Source organism: Miniopterus natalensis, chromosome 2 (genome assembly GCF_054644295.1).
Source record: "Miniopterus natalensis isolate mMinNat1 chromosome 2, mMinNat1.hap1, whole genome shotgun sequence".
NCBI lineage: Eukaryota > Metazoa > Chordata > Mammalia > Chiroptera > Miniopteridae > Miniopterus > Miniopterus natalensis.
This window is the reverse complement of record NC_142082.1, coordinates 180,187,680-180,208,024: the sequence shown is the minus strand read 5'-3', so window position 1 is coordinate 180,208,024 and position 20,345 is coordinate 180,187,680. Positions and strand designations below refer to the sequence as shown.

Here is a 20,345-nt window from a genome sequence, read left to right as displayed (position 1 = left end):
AGTGGATAAGGAAATGCCGGTGGCCTCCACTATACTAGGATGCAAGGGTTCCCTTTGCTAGAGAGCCACTACAGCCCCAGTGAAGTCCCAGAGCCCCAGCTGCTGTCCAGTGGCGGCAAGCCCCACCTGCTAAGAGGGGCACGCACTGGGCCTGAGATACCAGATTGGGGGATCCCTCCCCAGCCGTCACCTCTCCAGGGTCCAGGAATCTCCAGCCGCTTCCTCCAGTGCCTGAGGGGGCCAGATGGCTCAGTTCCTCTTCTCTGGTGCCCTCCGCATCTCGAGCCTCCTCCACTCCTGTCCGCTGTTTCCCTTTTACTCCCTTTGCAACCCCCCTCGATTCTGCCTGCTCCCTTACCCACCCGACCTCACAAGACAAAACGCTGACGCCCAGGAGGCCTGGACTGTGGGCACCGGTCTGCCTCCAGTTCAAAGGCCTCACTACTTCTCTGGGCCTCGGTTTCCCCATCCAAAGCTGAGAAGTCAGAAAAGTACTTTTCAAACTTCATTTTAGTGAGAAACCTTTTTCCAAAGGAAATCGAATGCAGGCTCTAATGATAAAGCGGACAGAGACGGAGCGGCTCTGATTACGGGTGGATGCAGATGCACCCACGCAAAGCAGCAGTCCCTGGGAGACCAAGGCCCACAGAGCGCAGCCTGAAGTCCTCTGGGGGTGGTCTCTGAGGGGACTCCAGCAGTCTGTCTTGGTGTTGGGCCCCGCCATGCTTGGAGATGCCCCACCCACCTCTTCCTCTGACCTCAAGGGAGTCTTTGACAACACTGGTCCCTACCTTCTCCCCCTGCCCCATATCAGGTAACCTCCAATCTAACCTTATGTCAGGCCTCAATTCCCCTAGGCCCTGGTCTTCCTTCAGCTGAGCTACTCAGCCCCAGATGGGCCCCAAGGCCTTGACAGCAGCCCCAGCCTTACAGCCCCTTGGGGGCTCCCTTCGGCCTTCCTTGGGCCCAGTCACCCAGTCCTACACTCTCCTCCCTCCACATACCCTCCCACGTCCCGCTCTCCCTCAGTCATCATCGTTGCTCCTGACACTGACCTCGGCCCCTCCCAAGCCCCCTCGAACTCCACCACCACCTTCCCAATGTCACTACCAGACCTCCAAACCTCCTCAGGTGTGTGGGCCAGGATCCCAACTCCTTGGGTTGGCAGCAGAGGTCTCCAGGATAGGTACCCCCCAGCCTTCCACCACAGCCCATGCCCCTGCCGCACCCCAGTACTCAGTTCCGCAGGAGACCTCCCCCAGGAAGGCTTCCCAAGAGCTCCGTATAGCAACCTCCCGCCTTGGAACTTCTACAAGGCCCCTCTGCTCAGAGCCTACGATCCCAGCATTCTTTTCTGCTTCTGGCAATGGTGTGCTGACTAGAGGCAGTCAATTATCAAATTTTTAGGAATCTTGTGACGCAGTTGTTAAGTATGGCCATTATTAAAAATTATATAAACATGCAATTAATTACATTAAAAACAAAGCTGATGCTCCAAATCCATCGCTTCTTAATTATTTCACTGCATTTTATTATCTTTGCTTTCAAGGTTATTTGTCTTCAGTATCTGTACGGTGGGAATGCTCTATAATGGTGTGCACATATCTTCCCAACTCTGCATTCAGGTCCTTCAGCCACAGTGGGAGTCTTTACACCATGGTCATTGGTAAACATTACAAATCGGGACTTGATTTATTGTTTTGTTGATAATCTAGACTTAAGCAAGTGATGAGAAAATGCTAATAATGCAGATTAAACTTAAAAGTGTGCTGTACCTAAGACCATCACATTATAAGTAGAACAAAAACCTGAGGAAATACTCTTAAGAAAATATTCTCAGTAGAGAACTATTATCCAATTCAACCAAAAAATTGTTCATGACATTGACCAAGTAAAGTTTCGACGTGTTTCTTATCTTACTCATTAAGATAAATAAAAATGTCAACCAATATTCACGTTAGGATGATGCTCATTTTGTCAGTGAGCTGTGGATACAAGCAATTGGAAAAACCAACGAAAGCATTCTGAGAAAAATCAATGTGCTATATGGCAATTACAATAAAAAGTATTATGTATTTTTTATTTGTAAGTTGTGTACTAAACATACTTTGTATCAGTAAAATATATAATATAGCATATATGTATATGTTGTACCCATGCATGTATTTTTTCTGGAGAGCTAGTTGTCCCCGTGGTGATAATCAAAAGTGTCTCCAGACAGGGCCAAATGTCCCCAAGGGAACAAAATCAGTCTCAGTTGAGAACTGCTGTTCTAGGCAGACTGTGTGTCCCCCTGAAGATCACTGGAGGCCCCCAAGTCCTGAAGGCCATCTTGTGAGGGTCTCGGCCTCGCAGGCATGGGAAGGATTTCCCTGTTTAGGGAGAACCTCCCAGGGGCCTACCTGCTGGGGCTCCCACTCTCCATTGGCTCCCCACTTCCCCAGGGTTGTGTGGGGAAAGTGGTTCAAGTGCAGAGTGTCCCATGAGGGCAGTCAGCCGGATCCAAGCTTAAATCCCACCTCTGACAGCTGCAGGCCTGTTGGCCTTGGGCAAGTCACATAACCTCTTATAGCTCAGTGGCCTTGTCTATAAAACAGGCACAATGCTCATGTCCACCCGCTGAAGGGATTAAATGAGACAATGCATGTCAAATGCCCCCATGGTTCTAGTACACAGGAAGGGCCTCCAAAACATTAGCTCTTTTCTGAAAACATGGCAACCAGAAACTTGCCCTCATCCCCCAAAAAACAGCTCTTCAGCCTCACCTGTGAGATGTAGCCTGGGGGGATGTGACCATCCTCCTGGGACCTGGGTGCACCCTGAGGAGCCTCCCCTTGAAGACGCCATGCCTCCAACTGGGCACGAAGAGACAGGACCTGTGAAGGGAAGAGATGAGGTCAGTGGGGGCCTAAAAACAGAGAGGGCTGGCGAGAGGCAGTAAGGAGCTTTGGATTTGATGAGAAGTGGCCCTGGTGGGGATGTGCAGGCAAGGGGGACATTTCATCTGTTTCCTGGATGGCAGGGCCAATGGCCCAGAGAAAACTAGACAGGGTTGGGAACAGAATGCTGTGGTCACAGATATTTACATTATGTAGGTGGCAGGGGAAACATCTTTGAGCCTCAGCTTCCCATTAGTAAAACTGTGATGAGGTCTACCCAGTTGGGACCATGATACTGCTGTGAACATATATGAGCCTCTGTAGGTAGAGAGGGCCCAGGACAAGATGCTCAATAAACGGCCTCTCTTTTCTTTTCCCTCTTCCCTTCTCTGTGGTTGCTGAGGACAGAACTAAGAAAAAATATTAAAAAAACGGTATGGCTCAGTTGGTTGAACATTACCCTGTGCACCGAGAGGTCGTCAGTTCAATTCCCAGACAGGGCACATGCTGGGTTGCAGGCTCGAGCCCAGTGAGGGGCATGTAGGAAGCAGCCGATCAATGTTCTGCTCTCACATAGATGTTTCTCTCTCTCTCTCTCTCCCTCTCCTCTCCTCTGTCTCTAAAAATCAATCTACAAATATATATGTGTACTTTTAAAAAAAGTTTTTATTGATTTCATAGAGAAGGAGGAGAGAGCCGAGAAAGGGAGAGGGGGAGAGGGGAAGAGGGGGAGAGGGGGAGAGGGGGAGAGGGGGAGAGGGGGAGAGGGGGAGGGGGGAGAGGGGGGAGGGGGGAGGGGGGGAGGGGGGAGAGGGGGAGAGAGAGAAACATCAATGATGAGAGTCATTGATCAGCTGCCTCTTGCACGCGCCCAACCAGGGATCAAGCCTGCAACCTGGGCACGTGCCCTGACTGGGGATCAAACAGTGATCATCTAGTACATAGGTTGACACCCAAACACTGAACCATGCCAGCTGAGCTCAATAAAAATATTTCTGAAAAAACAATAAAAACCCCAGGCCTAAAAAAGATTTCAATTCACAAGGAGTCTGAGGTGTCAGTGGATCGGAAGTGAACTCCCCACACTATAGGTATGCATAAGTGCTGTAGTGTGACTGTGGGGGTAGGAGGGATACTGGTGGGGTGAGGCGCTCCCAGAGGCCAGCCATGATGTCTACCTCCTTCTCCAGTGCCTCGTGGCTGTCACTCGGGGGACCCCGGCGCTCCCCGCGGCTCTGGTTGAGCAGTGCGGTGAGAGGCACCCGCCTGTTCTCCCGCAGGGGTAGCTTCTCCAGTTCCTGCCACTTCTTCTCGATCTCCTCGCTGAGCCGACTCTGCTGGTCCTCAGTCAGGGGGGCGCCCAGGCCCCGGCGTGGCCCCTCACCAGCTGGTGTCTCTGTGGCCCTGCTGTCCACAGCCTCGAACCACTTGCGTCTCTCTTCAGAGCGTTGGGCCAGGTCTCGCTCCAGCTCCTCCTGCTTGGCTGGGCGGTCAAGAGTGCGAACTGGGGTGCGGGCCCGCTGCGGGGAGCCCTGAGTCAGCGGGGACAGCTCCACGTAGTCCAGGGACGGCCGCTGTCCATCAGCCTTCCGAGAGCCGCCTCGGCTGATGACCTCAGAGCCCACACGCTGCTCCCCCACCTTCAGGGAGCCCTTCTGGGTGCTGTAGCTGTGCAGTGTGTTCTCTTTATTGCAGTCCGAGAGCCTAGGGTGCCAGCAGAGCCAATCAGGCAGGATCTTGCCCACTCAGTCCCCAAACAAGCACTTCTGGAGTGAAACCATGTGCCAGGGCCTGGGGATGAACCCCAGCAGAGGAAGCAGCCCAACCCAGAGGTTAGAACTAGACCTTCATCATTAACACGCACTGGGCGCCATCCCAACTCCACCACTTACCAGCAGAGGGACCAGGATATCTGGCTTCCCTCTGAGCCTCAGTCACTCATCTGTAATATGGGACAACAATGCCTCTCACAGGATGAATATGAGGACTAGGTGGGCGAATATGTGTAAAGCAACCAGGAAGCCCATTACGAATGGTGATCAAAGTGTTATTATTAAAAGTATGGTTTGAGACAAGATCCTGGGTTCAAGAGGCTCACAGTGGAATAGGGGAGATGCCCATGGTCATTGCTGAGCAGGTGAACAGTGATCTCTTGATGCACAGGGCACAAGTTGTGGAGACTTAACAACTGTGGCAGTGTTCCTCTTCTATAACAACAGCAGGATATATGGTCACCCAGCCTAAAACTACACTTCCCAGCATCCCTTGCAGCTATGTGTGGCCATGGCCATGTGCCTACATTCTGCCCAGTAGAAGTGAGAGGTGGCATCCTTTAAAGGAATGGGTGTGCCCTGGCCCTGATCCTGTCTGGGACTCCAGGAGAATGTAAGCAGCTTCCTGAACCAGAGGCAAAGATATAAGTCAAGGGCCACAGAACTGGTCTGGACCATACACCTTTGGACTGTTCTGGAGAAATAAACCTCTCCTACTTAAAGCCACTGCGTTTAGGGCTTCTTTGTTACAGCAGCTGATCCTATATACTAAGAAATAGTCCAGCTACACTGTGCTTCAGTTCACAAAGGGCTTCTATGAACATTCTCATGACACTCAATCTGACAGATGAAGAATCTGAAACTCAGACAAGAAGGGGACTGGCCTGAGGTTGATGAACAGCCAGACTGTAGCCAAATGGGGGAACTCACGCTTGATACCCCTCAATATCATCTTTCCATACCTAGTGCCCAGCAGCCACAAATCTCAGGACCCATGGGTGTCTGGGGTTTATACTGTGTGGGAGCTCTACCACCAGGTAACTAAGCCCTCCTACCGCTCTACCCACAGCCAGAGGGAGTGAGCTCTCCACCCAGCCTGCCTAGCCATCCTCTCTCTGCAACACAGGATGAGACAGCTCCCACAGCACAATCAGCCACCTAGCAGGTAGCCACCTCTGACTCACTGGCATCTTCTCCAAAGAGCTGAGGCCTCTCCCCACCCTTTCAGGATGTGGGGGACATAGAGGGAGGGCAGTCAAACCCCAAATCCTCAATATATTTCTGGAGAACTGCCAAGAATGCTCACTGCCCTCTCCTCATTAATAGAGGAACTGAGGCCCAGAAGCACAGCCAGAGGACCCCCGTGCAAGTGCCAGTACAGCACTCAGGGATGCAGGGTGCCTCCCCAAGGCCCTGATCCAACCCAGCACATACTTGGTGACATCTGGGGCTGAAGTGGGACGCACGGTCTTCCTCAGAGCCTCGATCCAGTTCCTCCGGATGCCCGAGGTCATGGCCGACAAGGTATAGACAGCATCCTTGGTCTGCAAGTCCACCCCACAGGCAGATTGTCATGTGGCCAGGGCCATTGCTCCCTCCCCACTATGGACCCCAGGGAGGTGGCCCTTTCCTCCCAAGAAGGTATCTAAGGTCTTGAGCCTGGAGTTGAACAGAGGGCGAAATACCTCCCCTCCACTAGCCTAGCCCTGGAAGAGCCCCACTGGCTCCAAAGTCTCCCCAACATTTGAATGACCCCTGCCAATGATATTGGGGTCTCCCCAGATATGCTGTGTTGGTAGCGGAGCTTCTGACTCTGAGGACAGGGTCTCTGAGAAAATGAGTGAGCTAGTCTCTAATGGAGAGCCATGCTCCACACCAACCCCTCCTCTGAGGGGCCCTCCAGTCATGCCACCCCGCAGCTGCACGCAGCCTCACGTGAATCTGGAAGCCATAGTTGCGCTGTACTGCATACTCAGTGACGTCAGTGCAGGAACGCAGGTCAATCTCGCCATCCAGCTCATCTGCCTGCAGCAGGAAGGCCGCAATGTTCCACATACCCCAGTGAACCCAACCCATCTCAGGGGTCCCCCAGCACCTGATGGGGGGAGGGGGGCCTCCCGCCTCGTCGTCTCACCTCCTCAGCGGTGGAGTCCCTGTAGTACTTGAGGCTTGAATCAGTCAGTACAAACCAATGCTTCTTCCACTGTGAAGGAGAGGTGGTGGTGAGGGAGGGGGGTATAGAATGAAAGAATGGGTGTACCACTCTGGGGGCACCCTAGGTGCTGCCAGGAAAACCATTCTGCTCACAGTAGGGGCCTGCCACCCTCATCCACCCTGCTGAGGGGTGTGGCCAGAAAAGTCAGAAAAGTGACATTTTAAACCTGGTCCCCCATTTCCTCTCAGAGCTGCAGGGGCAGCATCTGTGAAATGGGTTGGCTTCTCATCAGTAACCACACCCTTCCTTTCCTTCTGGGAGTCCTTCTCTGCTTTGTGAACACTTCATACCCGTCCTGATCTTTTCCACCAAGATCTCTTAGGCCCCTACAAGCAAACCCTCCCATTGCAGACAGGGAGGAGTTGTGACCTGCGTAAGGTCATCTGCCTAGCAAGCCAGGGACCAGAACTTCCCAAGTCTTTTTGCATATGCCCCTCTGGATCTCCTCAGTTGCCAAGGACAGGACTCCCAGAGAGCAGGACTGGAAGGTGGCCCAGGGGGAGGCGTCTGAGCATTGGTCGTATTCTGTTTCTTGATCTGGGTGCTGGTTACATGTATGTTCATCGTGTGAGATGCATTATCTGAACATTTATGATTTGGGTACCTTCCTGTAGTGCCTTTCTCTCTGCTCAGCTGGGGTTAGATTGGCAGAACACATAGGAAAGAAAAGAGGTAGGGGCACCAGAACAGCCTGATATGCAATGTGCCAAGCTCAGCCCTCCTCTGGCTTCTGGCCATTCACGGGAATGCTAGTGGAGGTCTACCCACTGCCAGGGTCAATGCATGTCACCCAGTCCCCGGCATCTCCTGGGGCTCCCACACATCAGCAAGCCCTATTCACACTGCTTGTTAGTTCAAGTATTTAGGTTTTTTTCCCTTAAGAAGATAGAATGTTTTCAAGAACGTGCTAGGATGACATTCTCTACTTCTTTGCACACTGCCTCCCCTTAGTATTCAAGACACCTAGGTTAAAACCATTTTATCCCTTGCTAGCTGTGTGTCTTTAGTTAAGCATCTTGACCTCTCTGAGCTTCTGTCTTCTGACTTATAAAGTAGGGCTAATAAGAAGTCCCTGAGCCTTCTTGTAAGGTTAGAAGTTCTTAGCCCTCCCTTGTATGTCTCTCAGGGCACCTGGCATAGGGTTGGGCGCTACACTGTTGGAGATCCTCTAAAATGCTGGTCCCTCAGAACCACCCTGCTCTTACTGAGTAGCCTGAGTTGCAGCTCAGCACCTCAACTGTCCCTCTGTAAAGTGGGGGAGGGGTTCTGTGCCAAATGATGTGCTTGGCCCTTCCAAGCCTAGTCTATGGCTGTCTGAGACAGGAGCTAGGTAGAGTTCTGTGGGCCTCAGGTGCCCCAAGTTCCAGGCCTGGGTCTGCCCAAGGTACTGCGAGGCCTGGAAGAGATCGAAGCCCCTGTGGGCCTGTCTCCTGTCTGCACACCAAGGGGCTGGGCTGGCTGAGCTCCCAGGGCCCTTCCAGCTTGGACATTCCAACACCTCGTGAAAGAGAATGAGTAACGGCCAGCTCTGGGTGGGGCCCACAGTCTCTGCCCTCCAGAGACCCTGGGTGGGGAGGCCAGGACGGGTCACTGGCAATGTGCCAGGCGTTGTGTGAGGCTGGAGTGCAGCCACCAGAGGACCGGGGAGCAGACAGCGGGTACGGAAGGCTGTGGGCTGGAGGGAATAAAGCATGTGGGTAGGAAACACAATGCAATTCCCTTTGGCTCCAAGCCCTCCCGGCATGCGGGCTGCACAAAGACCAAAGCCATGAGCGTATGCAGGACAGGGGTGGGGAGACGTCCCTCCCAAGGTGCGTGGGCATTAAGCCAGCTCCAGCTCCAGCCTGATAGCCAAAAGGGCAGAGCGGGTAAGAGGGCACTATCGCTTCTGGTTCTAAGGATAGAAACATTACTGAGGTCCTAGCAGACACCAGGGGCTACATGTGACCCTTTACATGCTTGACAGCCATGCCTGTTATCCACCCCGGAAGGAATCATCGTTATCCATTATGCCCATTTCACAGATGTGGCCACTGAGGCCAGGAAAAGTTGTAATTCGACCAATGGGGCCCCAAGTTGGTGAGACTTCAAGAAATGTGCTCTGAGTCTCACCCCTGGGGAGAGGGGGAGGTGTTGCACGACTGAGTTGTTGGAAATCTGTACAAGTCTCAGGCCAAATGATCTCTGTGAGCCCTTCCACCCCCAACCCTTGGGTACCCAGCAGGGTCATCAAGAGGTAGAGGAATAAGGGGTTCTTGGTGAGATGAGGGGATGGGGTACAGAGCCTGAGGGGCCAGGAGGCCCCCCTCCCAGACGACTTACACACTGCAGATTGCTTCAGGAGGCCTCTGCCCTCCCACCCCCATAGTCAAAGGCTGGACAAGAAACACCCTACCGTCAGAGTTCTCGCTTCTGATCCCCACCCTGGACCCCCCCTCCACCTGTAGGCCGGGGTCTCTAGAAGGCTGGACAGGCAAGGGAAGCAGGTCAGCCTCCTGGGCTGCTCCCAAGGACCCTACAGGGCCCCAGCCACCCCCATCCTCTCCGCTTCAGCCCTCCTACCTCTCCAGGCTCGTCCAAGATCGACATCCATCCCTTCTTGAAGTTGAGCAGATCGGGCTATGGGGAGATGAGGCAGATGAGTCAGGCCCAGTGGAGAACACAATGGGGCTGGGGAAGAGGGGTTGCTATACCCATCCTGGCCCTGAGTCCCGTCCAAGTATGGGCCTGGGAAGCCAGGAGAGAGGGCTGAGGGCCGAGCACCCCAAATCCAGGCAGGCTCCCCAGCCACTGATGCAGCCTTGGTCCCTTTCCCCAACATCCGGCAATCTCTGACTGCCAAGACGGAGGACCAGGTGACTGGGGCATCCACCAAAGATGTTCAAGCTCCCCTCTCACCAGCCTACTTCCTCACCCAAGAGTGGGAGAGGGGGGCCAAGAGAATGCTGCCTGTAGAGAGATCCCCAGAGAGCTCAGACTACAAGCCAAACCAGTAGGGCGAATGAACCATCCAGTTCCTCTCACTGACAAGGCCCAGGTGGCCCACCAGGAAAATGCCTTACTGCTGCCACTCACCCCCAACCCACTGACCCTCCTGTGGTCCAATCAGCCCTACCCTTCCCTCGTCTCCTTGAGATCCTGAAAGATGGAACCAAGCACAGGCTGGGGCTAGGGATTCTCTGGTCCCCTCTAGATCTTTGGATGGGCCAGTCCCGGCAAGCCCTACCTGACGGGTGCTACCCAGGGGGACACGGCCCCGGGGCCTGGGGGCTCCCAGCTGCAGCATGATCCACAGGGGCCTGCGAGCTATATAACCCCACCTAGGCCTAGATAAAAACGCTGCTCATTCTGGCATTTTCTCTGGCCAGTTCCATCTGGTAGGTGCCAAATACCAGACCCTCCCTGGCTGCTGGGGAGACCTCTCTTGTATAAGTCCCAGTCCCTCTGTAGAGTCTCAGCTCCTGCCCACTGGGAAGACAGCAGGGCGGGCCAGGCTGGCGGGCAGGGAAGAGGCGTCCACCTGTTCCCATGGCTCTGAGCCCACCTATCAGCGCCCGCATCGCAGCCGCACCAAGCCAAGGTGTCCGGTTGCATGAAGGGAGCGGGTGGCATGGCTCAGTGGGGTAGGTGGCGAAGACAGCAGCTGGAAACCTGGAAACCAGAGCTACCTGACCTGGCCACCTCCCCTGACCTGCCTTCCTCCTAGGGAGTCCCACTCTCCTCTTCCTCAGCTTGAAGAAGTGGTCTGAGAGCTTGGGCGAGCAGCCTAGACATTCAGAGCCATCCACAGCCATGGCCGTGGGACGGGGCTGGGAGCTCAGTAGGTTGGCAGCCCCACCCCTGCGTCACAACTCCTCCCTGCATACCTCTCTGAGGGAAGGGACACAGGCTCTGCTCAGACCTGAGAAACTCTGGGTGGTGTTCACCCTATCTGCTCTCCATTTCTCCCACCCTGTTCCCCAAATGTGCAGGAGTCCCAAACTAGAACTGAATGAAGACCAGTAGCCCGGCTCAAGGCCACCAAGTCACTTGGGTTCACATACATTCAGTCTGGGACCTCACATGGCCCCAGGACTAGACACGCTGTGGTCCAGGGATACTGCTGAACAAATAAATATCCACCCTCTTCTACCCCACCTAAACTTCTGTGCTCTGGAGACATTCCCCACCCCCACCCCCAGGCCCTGAGGAGCTAGGCTTTCTGGAATGGCCTATAGGAGATCAGTCATCGACTTCTAGAAGCTGAGAAAGGGCTCCCCAGATGGAATGAGAGGCTGGGATCCCAAGGGCTGCCTGGGAAGTGGGGTCACAGAGACCTTGCTAAGTCACATCTCCTCCCTGAGCCTACCTGTCTAATGTGATAAATGATGGGGGGGGTCCTGTCCTCCCTCAAGTTTTATGAGGAATGAATGTGCCACCCATGGAAAAGCTCAGTGACCCTCTAGAAGCCAGTACTAACACGTCGCACACTACATCAGGCATGGGATGGCACAGTGACCTTGGGGAGAGGAGGACACCAAAGTGAGTTTTTAAACTACTGGCAGGAGAGGTCGGGTAGGTCAGCTAGGAACATGCCCCGCCCCCAGGGTCAAAAGGTCTGATAACCTAAATCTGTCATACTGCACCTTCAGCCCCAGCCACCTTCCCTCCACCTGTAGGAAACTCCCTTTCTCATCCCATAAGGACAACCAACAGGCTCTCGCAGGCCACCCTCCTCCCTCTGCTACAGGTCTGCACTACTCCCGCCCCCCGGACCTTCCACACGGCCTCCTCTAAGCACACTCTGGCAGACGGACCCACTCAAAAAGGCCTAGTGTTACAAGTCTGCATAAAACCTCCAGGGATAGCTCCAAGTGGCTTCCAAACAAATCCAGTACACCTGAAACTGATCTAATATAATGTATGTCAACTGTAATTGAAAAATAAAAATGATTTTAAAATGGAAACAAACAAACAATAAAAACAAAATCCACCTGCTTAGGATGGCACAAGAGCCTCAGCCCCACCCTTCCAGCCTAGCCTACACCCTACTTTGGGGACCTCATGTTTGTCTCCACACATCCTCATTGATCCCCAACACATCAGGACTTCAGGTCCTCCACACACGCCTGTGTCCTCTGCTTGAACACCAGGCAAACCCCTACTCATGCTTTAAGACCCAGTTTAACCACCTCCTCTGAGGCCCGAGCCCCAGTACACACCACACCGCCCCCAGCGGCCCTCCCATGGCCCCTCGGAGAGGCCTTTGTTGCACCCATGATTATCTTGAAGACATTTGCTTGTCCCTCACGGGCTCGACTAGAAGCAACTCACAGGCAGGGACATGCACCATTCACCCCCCAGGACTCAGGGAATGTTTGTGAAATCTTTCTTTTTCCTTTTTTAAGTAGCACGCACTGTCCTAGACCAGGAAGTCAGCTGCGAAGGAAAGACGTGGCCCCTGTCCTGGTGGAAGTCAGGAGGCAGACAATAAACAAGTGAACAGGTATATAATTTGATGCCAGGCAGTGGCTGGGGAATGAGGCTCTGGGGCAAGGCTTCACTCGGCTCAGGCAAAAGGAGGTGGAGCAAATCCTGACTCCAGTCGGGGCTTCTGAGCCTCCAAGCATGTACCCATTCACAACACCTTTGCCACTCCATCGGTCGGTTGATCTCTGAAGTCAGGGAGGCAGGACCAGCAGAGAGGGAAAAGGTGTGAGGAAGGTACAGGAAGGACACCAGCCTGGAGCAGGCTCAGGTCGCCAGGCAGCTGGGATGAAACCAGTAGACACTCGGTGGTGATCCTCAGCCTCCTCCCTGCTTGAAACCCTTTCACGGTTCCCTAGAAACTGACCAAAAGCCGAAGATACTTTTCTTGGCCTTTGAATTCCTTTTCTCCCAGACCCCTTTTCTATGTTTTTGCTGTTCCCCAAATGTGACCAAAGCCTTTGTCCAGGACGTCCCATCCACCCCAGTCCATCTCCACTTGACAAAGTCTTACAATCACAGGAAGGCTTCTCCCACCAGCAGGGCTGTGCCGCCCCTCCTCCCAGCACCCCACGTGCTGCTTCCAGGAGCCTTGCCCTCGCTGAGCATGTGCTCCTCCAGGAGAGGCAACTGTGTACATTTCTTATCTTGCCCCAGAGAGAAAACTGGGAGAGTCCTTGGATACCAATTCTGCCTCAATCAGGGCCTAGCTGTGTCACCTCTACACCTCAGTGTCCTCATCTGTTAGATGGGGAGTTGCCATCAACCTTAGAAGATCAACTCTGGTAATGTGAAAGCACCCAGTTCAGGGCATGGCAGGCAACCAGTGGGCAAAGTGACCATCCTGCCCCTGGCCTGGGGGGAACCGGGGCAAGACACCAGCTCAGCTCCTCCCCCACATCCCTCTTTGCTCTCTGACTGGGCAGGGGAGGCTGCTGACGACAGGAAGGGCCAGCAGGGAGGTGGCAGGATGTGCGGAGGCTGAGGAAGTCCAGGCAATGGCCAGGTCATCACACTCACAGGGGCAGGGGCCCTCTCCCCAACCACCACAGCACTCCCCAGCAGCCCAACCCATTTCACTCGCCTGTGGAAATGGGACAGGAACACGCACACACCCTGCTTAACACCCCCCTCTCCTCACCAGCTGTCAGAGCCTCCCTAAGACACTAGTCAGAAACCAAAAGCAGCCCTGCCCTTCCCTTCCAGTACACCACTGGGCCAGACTGACCTGAAAAGGAGCTACTCCTTCCCTCACACGCAGGGTAACCTCGGGCAACTCACCAGAGGCTCTTCCCTAAGCCTCAGTTTATCAGAAGGTGAAATGGGGATAATGGTGAACTCAGCTGAGAGGCCGGACATGATCACGGCACAGGTATTGATGGAACTAGGGTAGGGCTCATCCGCAAGACAAAGACATGTCGTGTCCTCCACCTCCAGTCGCGGCACTGCCCCACCCCCGGCCCCAGCGCTGCTTCGGAAATCCCAGGATGGGCTTCCAGGCAGGGTGGGACGCGGCGACCCCTTCTCACCCACCCAACCTCCCGCCAGCCCCACACGGGTGGACAGTCTTCCCAGGCCCAGATCAACGAGACCCACCCGAGCCAGGGAGCTCCTCTTTCCAGCCCCGGGCGAGACCCCAGACCCAGGCCAAGCCCATCTCCGCTCCTCCCACGGTCGCAGCCTGGGGAGCCCCTACAGACCTCGCAGCTTGGGGGAATCCGGTCAGGTCTTCCCTAAGGGAGCTGGGCGGGAAGTGGGAAAGGACCGCACCGAAGCGCTCGGTGACTGGTCCCGCAAAAGCGAGGAGGGGAGTGCCCGCGACGGGACGTTCCCATACCCTGGGGTCCGCCCGGGTTCCTGGCCTGGGGAGTGGGGAGGAGGCTGGGGAAAGGTAAGGCAGGCCGGCCGGCCCAGCCGCTGGGGTCGCCCTGTCTCCCGACGGAGCCCTCTACCAGCCTCGGGGAAGCAGGAGGCGGCTGCCCAGGAGGGGAGCGGCTGGGCTCCCGCGGTCGCTCTCGCCCTGGCCTGGGGCGCGGAGGGGCCGGCGCGGAGGGCACTCACCGTCATGGCGGCGCCCAGCGGCGGGAGCAGGAGGCAGGAAAGTGTAAAGCGCTCTCGGGCCGGGCTCAGCGGCGCGGGAATCCCGCTGCCGCCGCCCCTCTCGGCCGCCCACCGCCGCTCCTCCGGTCCTTCCCTTCCCCGGCGCAGCTCCGGCCCCTTCCATCCGCCCATAAAACTTTTTTTTTTTTTTTTTTTCAAACTTCCTGGGAGGACCCGAGCAGGCCAATGGGCGGCGGGGAAGCTGGGACAAACAGCGGCGGGGGTTGTGGACTGACCAATGGGAGCGCGGGATGGACTCGGGGGCGGGGCCTCCCGCGACGGGACAGCCGCGCGAGGCGGGCTGGCCGGGCGGGTGGGGGCGGGGAGAGGGGTCGGGGAGCGGGGAGGGCGGCCGCGCTTCGGCCGCGGTTGAGCGGCGCGGAAGGAGCGGGCCAGCAGGCAGGTGACTACGTCCGGCGACTGCGCGGGAGTGCGGGGTGTGGCACCCACGTCGCGTTGGCTGCGGCTCCCTGCCCCAGCCGCGAGCCGCCGGACCCCGAAGTTTGACGGGGACGTGGGCAGAGCTCCCAATACTAACGATTCAGCGGACCCCACTCCCGGAGCCCCGCTTGCTACCACCGTAATCGACTCTCGTCCTCACTACAGGCGTGCAGGAAGGTGTCCTTGTACCCATTTAACTAATGGGAAAACAGACTCAGGTGAGCTGACTTGCTCGGGGTCACAGTCAGAAGAGGCGGCACTCCTAGCATGCAGTCTTCGCACAAAGTGGACCTTTTCTAAATGCCCCCTCCTGCAAGCGGGTCTTTCTGGGCTTAAAAACCTGGTTTGGGGGTTCTTGGGTGTGGGCGCGCACCCGTTTCTCACGTTCCCAGAGCACTTGGCAGTTTTTAAGACGCCTTTTGCCGGCAGGCGCTCATCTGAGCCCTGAAGTAGGGGAGGGACCTTTGGTGGAATTTGTTGCTAAATGAGTGTAGTAGCTTGTGTGGCATTATGATGCAAACACTGTGTTACCTTAAGCAAGGTACTTAACCTCTCTGTGCCTCAACTTCATCCTCTGTTAAATGGGATAATGCTGTTGTCTCATGGAGCTGCTATAAGGATTAAGTGTTAAGTACCCAGAACACCCCCTTTATCCCTAGTTAGCTATCCTTTGGTAGAAGGACCCGGAGCTTGGAATAATTGCCATTTCAATTATTCTGCCATCTCAGTTCGGGGGTCAAAAATTATTACTATTATAATTACTGTTCCCATTTCACAGATAAAGAAATGGAGGCCAGGGAGCTGAAGTTCTTTCCCAGTATTTCCCACTGGGAGTCTCTCCTCCACCCTGAGAAATGAGGCCATGGATAAGCCCACCTTCCTCTAGACACTGACCTTCTGGCACCCCCATGCTGTTTTCCTACCCTACCCCTGTTCCTCACTCAGGCACTTTGTCTTTGGGAGAGTGAGTAAACAAACAGAAGACCTCACCTACCACTAGTGGCCTGGGCACCTGACAGCCCCTTACTGGTTTCCTGGCCTCTGGAACTCCATTTCTAGTACCCTCAACCCAGTGATCAGACCACTCCCCTGCTCAAAGGTCTTCAACTCTTCCCCCACACTAATGCATCCGTCATAATCTGGTCCCTGCCTGCTGCCCTCCATCGTCATGCACATTTTACATGCTAGGGTGTACAATGCTGGACTACTGAGAATTCCCAGAATGAGCCAGGTCCTTTGTACCTTGGATGGGACTGCACATGTTGTTCCCTGCCCTGTCTGGAACACTTCCTTTCCTGTCCTCTGTGCCCCCCCAATACACACGCACCCCCACACACATACACTCTCTCTCTCTCCCTCCCATCCCTCCAAATGTTTGTTTGCCTGGAAAATTCCTTCTCACTCCTCAAGTCTCAGTCCAAAGGAAACCGAAGTGCCCCCAGCACAAAGTTACAATCTCCTTTGATGCTCCCTGCATCATCTTCCCCCCAGTGCTCCCTGCATCAGTACACGCCCCCACTAATGTGATCACCACACTGTGTTCTAAGCACGCACATGTCAGTGTTCTCACCAAACTGTGAGCTCCTTGTGGGCAGGGGTGGAGTGCTCTTTTGTCTCTATCTCAGAGCCCCAGCCTACAGTAGGTCCTTAGTAAACACTGGTCAAATGAATGAATGCACAAATGAAGGAATACCTCACCACAACTTGCCTTGGCAGGAGAGAGATGGCAGAGGCTCAGGGACCCAGGAGTGAGTTATTAAACAAGGCCACCAAACTTTTGGGTTGTTCAGTCTTAAACTGCTACTCAATGGAGGACAGCAATGTGAGGCTCAGAGAAGGGAGACAATGGCCCAAAGCCACACAAGTTAGTGCAGAGACAGAACTCAAGCCCAGGCTTCCTGGCTCTTGACCTTGACTAACTTCACCATCCAGCTCGAGAGGTGTTTAAAGCTGCTCTAAGTAACTGTCTGGGAGGCTCTACTGGCAGGTCTATCCCTTAGCTCCTGACTCTCCTCATTCCCAGGTGCAAGAACCGCTGCAGACTCACCAAGTCTCACTTGCCACATCTGTGTAACGGGGAAAATCTGTGGAGGCTTTTGGGCCTGTCTGAAGGCAGGGAGATACAGATGCACAGAGGTGGGGGCAGGGCATGAGGTCAAACTAGAGCAGGGTTTAAATCTTCGCTCTGCCCAAGTGTGACCTACAACTGTGATTGTTTTCCTCTCTGAGCTTCATTTTCTTGTCTCTGACGTGGACAGTATGAACCGTGCCTGATACGCCTGGCGGTAAGGAATAAAGCAGTCAGGCACGCCATGCACTGGGCACAGCTGAGCATGTAGTAGGTGCACAGTGAGTGCAGCAGCAGCAGCACAGGGTATTTCCCCATTTCTCTCCAGCGGGGACTCAACCTGCCCCTGCCCGCCTAATCATGTTTTTCTCAGTACCCTCTTGTCTTAATTCCCAAAAAGCAGCAGAGAAGAAATTATGAAGGGGATGGGAAAGTTGGTATTTGGCCACGCATACCCCCCTATCACACCTCTGTGCATCCTGATCTCCCTGAGCCTTCCCTGCAGCCCTGTCTCCATAAATTTCCCCCCATTAGACAGATGTGACAGCTGAGGCTCAGGGAGTTCACCTGCAACCGTTCTCATCTAGGAATGAGGAAAATCATTAAGAGGCTGGCTCCTCTAAACCCCGGCTTTTTTACCTCAGGCGAGTCAACGCACCTCCCTGAGCCTTAGTCCCTTCATTTGTAAAATGGGTATACTGTCTCTACCATGGACCCGGAGCCAGCAAGAGGATGAGAGTCAGCCTGTCACTGAGAGAAGAGACCCCACAAGCCAGCCCCCCTCTCTGGCTGTGAAGGGGCAGGAGGGAGCAAGTCGCAGCTGCCTCCCCTCCCTCCCCTTGAGGAAAGCCCGAACCACAGGCCTGAGTGTTTACAGCCCTTGCTGGGCAGGGGATGGGTTACGTAATGCCAGATGTTTGTGAAACTGGCTGTGGCCCAGGACTGAGACACACTTTGCAATCTCCCAGCCCCTCACGGGGCCCTCCTCCCTCTCCCCTCCCCCCAACCTGGCTCTCCTTGGCCCGGTGCTGACTGGGAGCGTTCAGCTGTATAGCTTATCCAGTCACCCCTCACCCTGGATATGGGCAAGTCCCACTCACTTACAGAGGCCATGAGGAGCTCAGGACTCTGCTTTTATCTCCTTTCTCATGTGGGGGCCGCAAATCCCTCCCTCTCAGCCTCCACTCTCTCTTCTTTGAGTAATACCAACCTCCTCCCTCTCCTCCCCCTCTCCCCACCCTCACCCCTCACACCCCACTGGAGGCAGCCTACCCTTCGCCACCTGAGGACCCCCAGGGACAGCAGGAACGGATTGAACAGCGTGGGCCGGTCCCCCGGCATCCGCCATGAGGTCACCAGTCGGCCCTTGAGCGGACTCCCAGCCTTGCCCTCCGCTGGCCTCTTGTCTGCCTGTCAAACAGGGTCCAGTGTTGGCCCCCAGGTCTCTCTGGTGGGATGGGGAGTCCCTGACTACAGCCTCCCCTGCCCATTCTGCCATGCCCACCTCAGAGGCCCAGGGTTCCCATTTTTCTCTTCACAGAGCTGCCAAGAACAGAGCTTGTTACCCTCTGCACACTACAAGGCATTTGCCGGATGGGCCTTCTGGGGCCCAGCACCCAGGGGATGTACACCTCACCACCAAAACGTCGAACCCAGGTGGCCAGCAGGAAGGGAACACAGGCCACAAGTGTGTGTTCAGCCCGCATGGAATTTTCTGCATTAGGTTCCAATGTTAAATAATCAAGAGATTTAACGTATAATTACATATTTCTAACTTCTCTTGAAATACCTAAAGATGTGGGAACTCTGGACCCTCTTCCCCATGGCAACAGCCACCTGGGGCCAAGGGGTCACGCAAGGTCCCCCTAGTCCCAAGTCCCCCATCTGCCTACTCCCCTCACCTTTGTGAAAGGAATGAATCACAGACTCCTTCAGCCACCTGTCCTCCCATCCCTGGTGGAAACCCCAAATGCAGCCCCTTGGGAGGAAACAGGCCCCAGCGAAGCAAAGGCATTTACCCCAAGTCACAGGGCAGGTAGAAGTAAGACAGAGCCCAGCTGTCCAACTCTCCGGAATCCAGAGATTCACGGGAGGCAGAACGTGAAGCATCAAAGCGCAGGTGCAGGAAGGCTTTAGGGAAGGACTGCCCCACCCTGTCACCACGTCCCCCATCACAGCCCTGACCACTAGACCATACGCTCCATGCTGGCACTGAGTCACCTCTGCCCACACCCAGGCATACAGAAGGTGCCTACTAAGTGTATGTGAATGAATGAAGGAATGAATGAGGCTGTTGTCAGTTCTGTCCAGTCCTGGCTGCCTGGGGGGTGGATTGAGAGGCTTTCCATGTTGCTGGGATGGGCCCATTTCCTGGAGACTAGAGAGGACCCCTGTATTGCGATTTCCTCTTTGTTCACAAAACTCTGGCCCCAGGAAGTATGAAGAAATAACCCAAAAAGAGGAAGCACAAAGTTGCCCGAGCCCCTGTGAGAAGTGCCTTTAGTGACCAGACCCCTTCCCCTCCCATTTCGCAGATGGGCAAACTGGCCCACCAAGCACTTGGGACGCTGCTGCTGCTGTGCAAGGCCACTCAGGGAATCAGGGCGGGGCCAGGAAGCAGTGGGGGGGGGGGCAGAGAGCGCTGGGTGGGGGTTCTGAGCCCTGGTTCTAGTTTGAGTTCAGCCATCAACTGTATGACTTGGGACAACACCCCTGCCCTTTGTTTACTCATCTGCACAGTGAGGGGTTGGGCTGAATCCCCCCAGCTCTGACAAGCAGCAGGGCCAGAGTCGGGGCTCCAGGCTGCCAGACAGACACCCCGATCAAACCCAGCTTCTCAGGAGGCGGCATGGGAAAGCAGAACAGCAGGGTGAGGAGCTCCTAGCCCCAAACAGCCGGTCTCCTCCCCACCTCCCGCTGCTGCCCCAGGCCCTGAGCTCTGACCTCACCTCTCTGGAGGCTGAGGGTGAAGAGAACAGTCTGTTTGGCAGGTCAGGGGGAGGGGCAGGACAAAGCAACACACTCCAGCTGCAGCCAGGCCTCAGAGCAGCCTCAGTGGGTCCCACCCCCTGCACACATGTGTCCTGCCCCAGGATCCTGGAGATGCTCAAGACCTGGCAGACTGTGGCACTTCTTTGGCCCCTTTCAGTGCTTCTCTGGCTCCAGCTCCTGGAAGCTCTACCCTTTCTCCCAGCCTGGCAGACCTCCAGAACCAGAAGGACTTTGCCTTCAGAGACCATTGCAGCCAAACTGCTATTTGCCCAGGGGAGGCATTCCAGCTTACCTTTTCAGGGCATTCTAGCAAGTTAAAAGCAGAGCCCTGGGCTTGACCCTAGGATTGTCTACCCACCCAAGTCCCCAAGCCAGAAGGTGGCTCTGCTTCCCTGCTCCACCAGATCCCCTCT

The 20,345-nt window shown here is 55.1% G+C and overlaps 1 protein-coding gene across 1 annotated transcript in view; it reads right to left on the bottom strand.

The window, feature by feature from the left end:
• The window catches only part of TRIOBP (TRIO and F-actin binding protein), a 54,821-nt gene that overhangs the window by 9,176 nt on the left and 25,300 nt on the right, over positions 1–20,345 (bottom strand). The window contains 7 exon segments of the mRNA XM_087814918.1: positions 2,766–2,876; positions 4,058–4,583; positions 6,086–6,195; positions 6,587–6,676; positions 6,786–6,854; positions 9,429–9,485; positions 18,214–18,351. Coding sequence (XP_087671044.1) covers positions 2,766–2,876; positions 4,058–4,583; positions 6,086–6,195; positions 6,587–6,676; positions 6,786–6,854; positions 9,429–9,485; positions 18,214–18,351 — 1,101 coding nt within the window.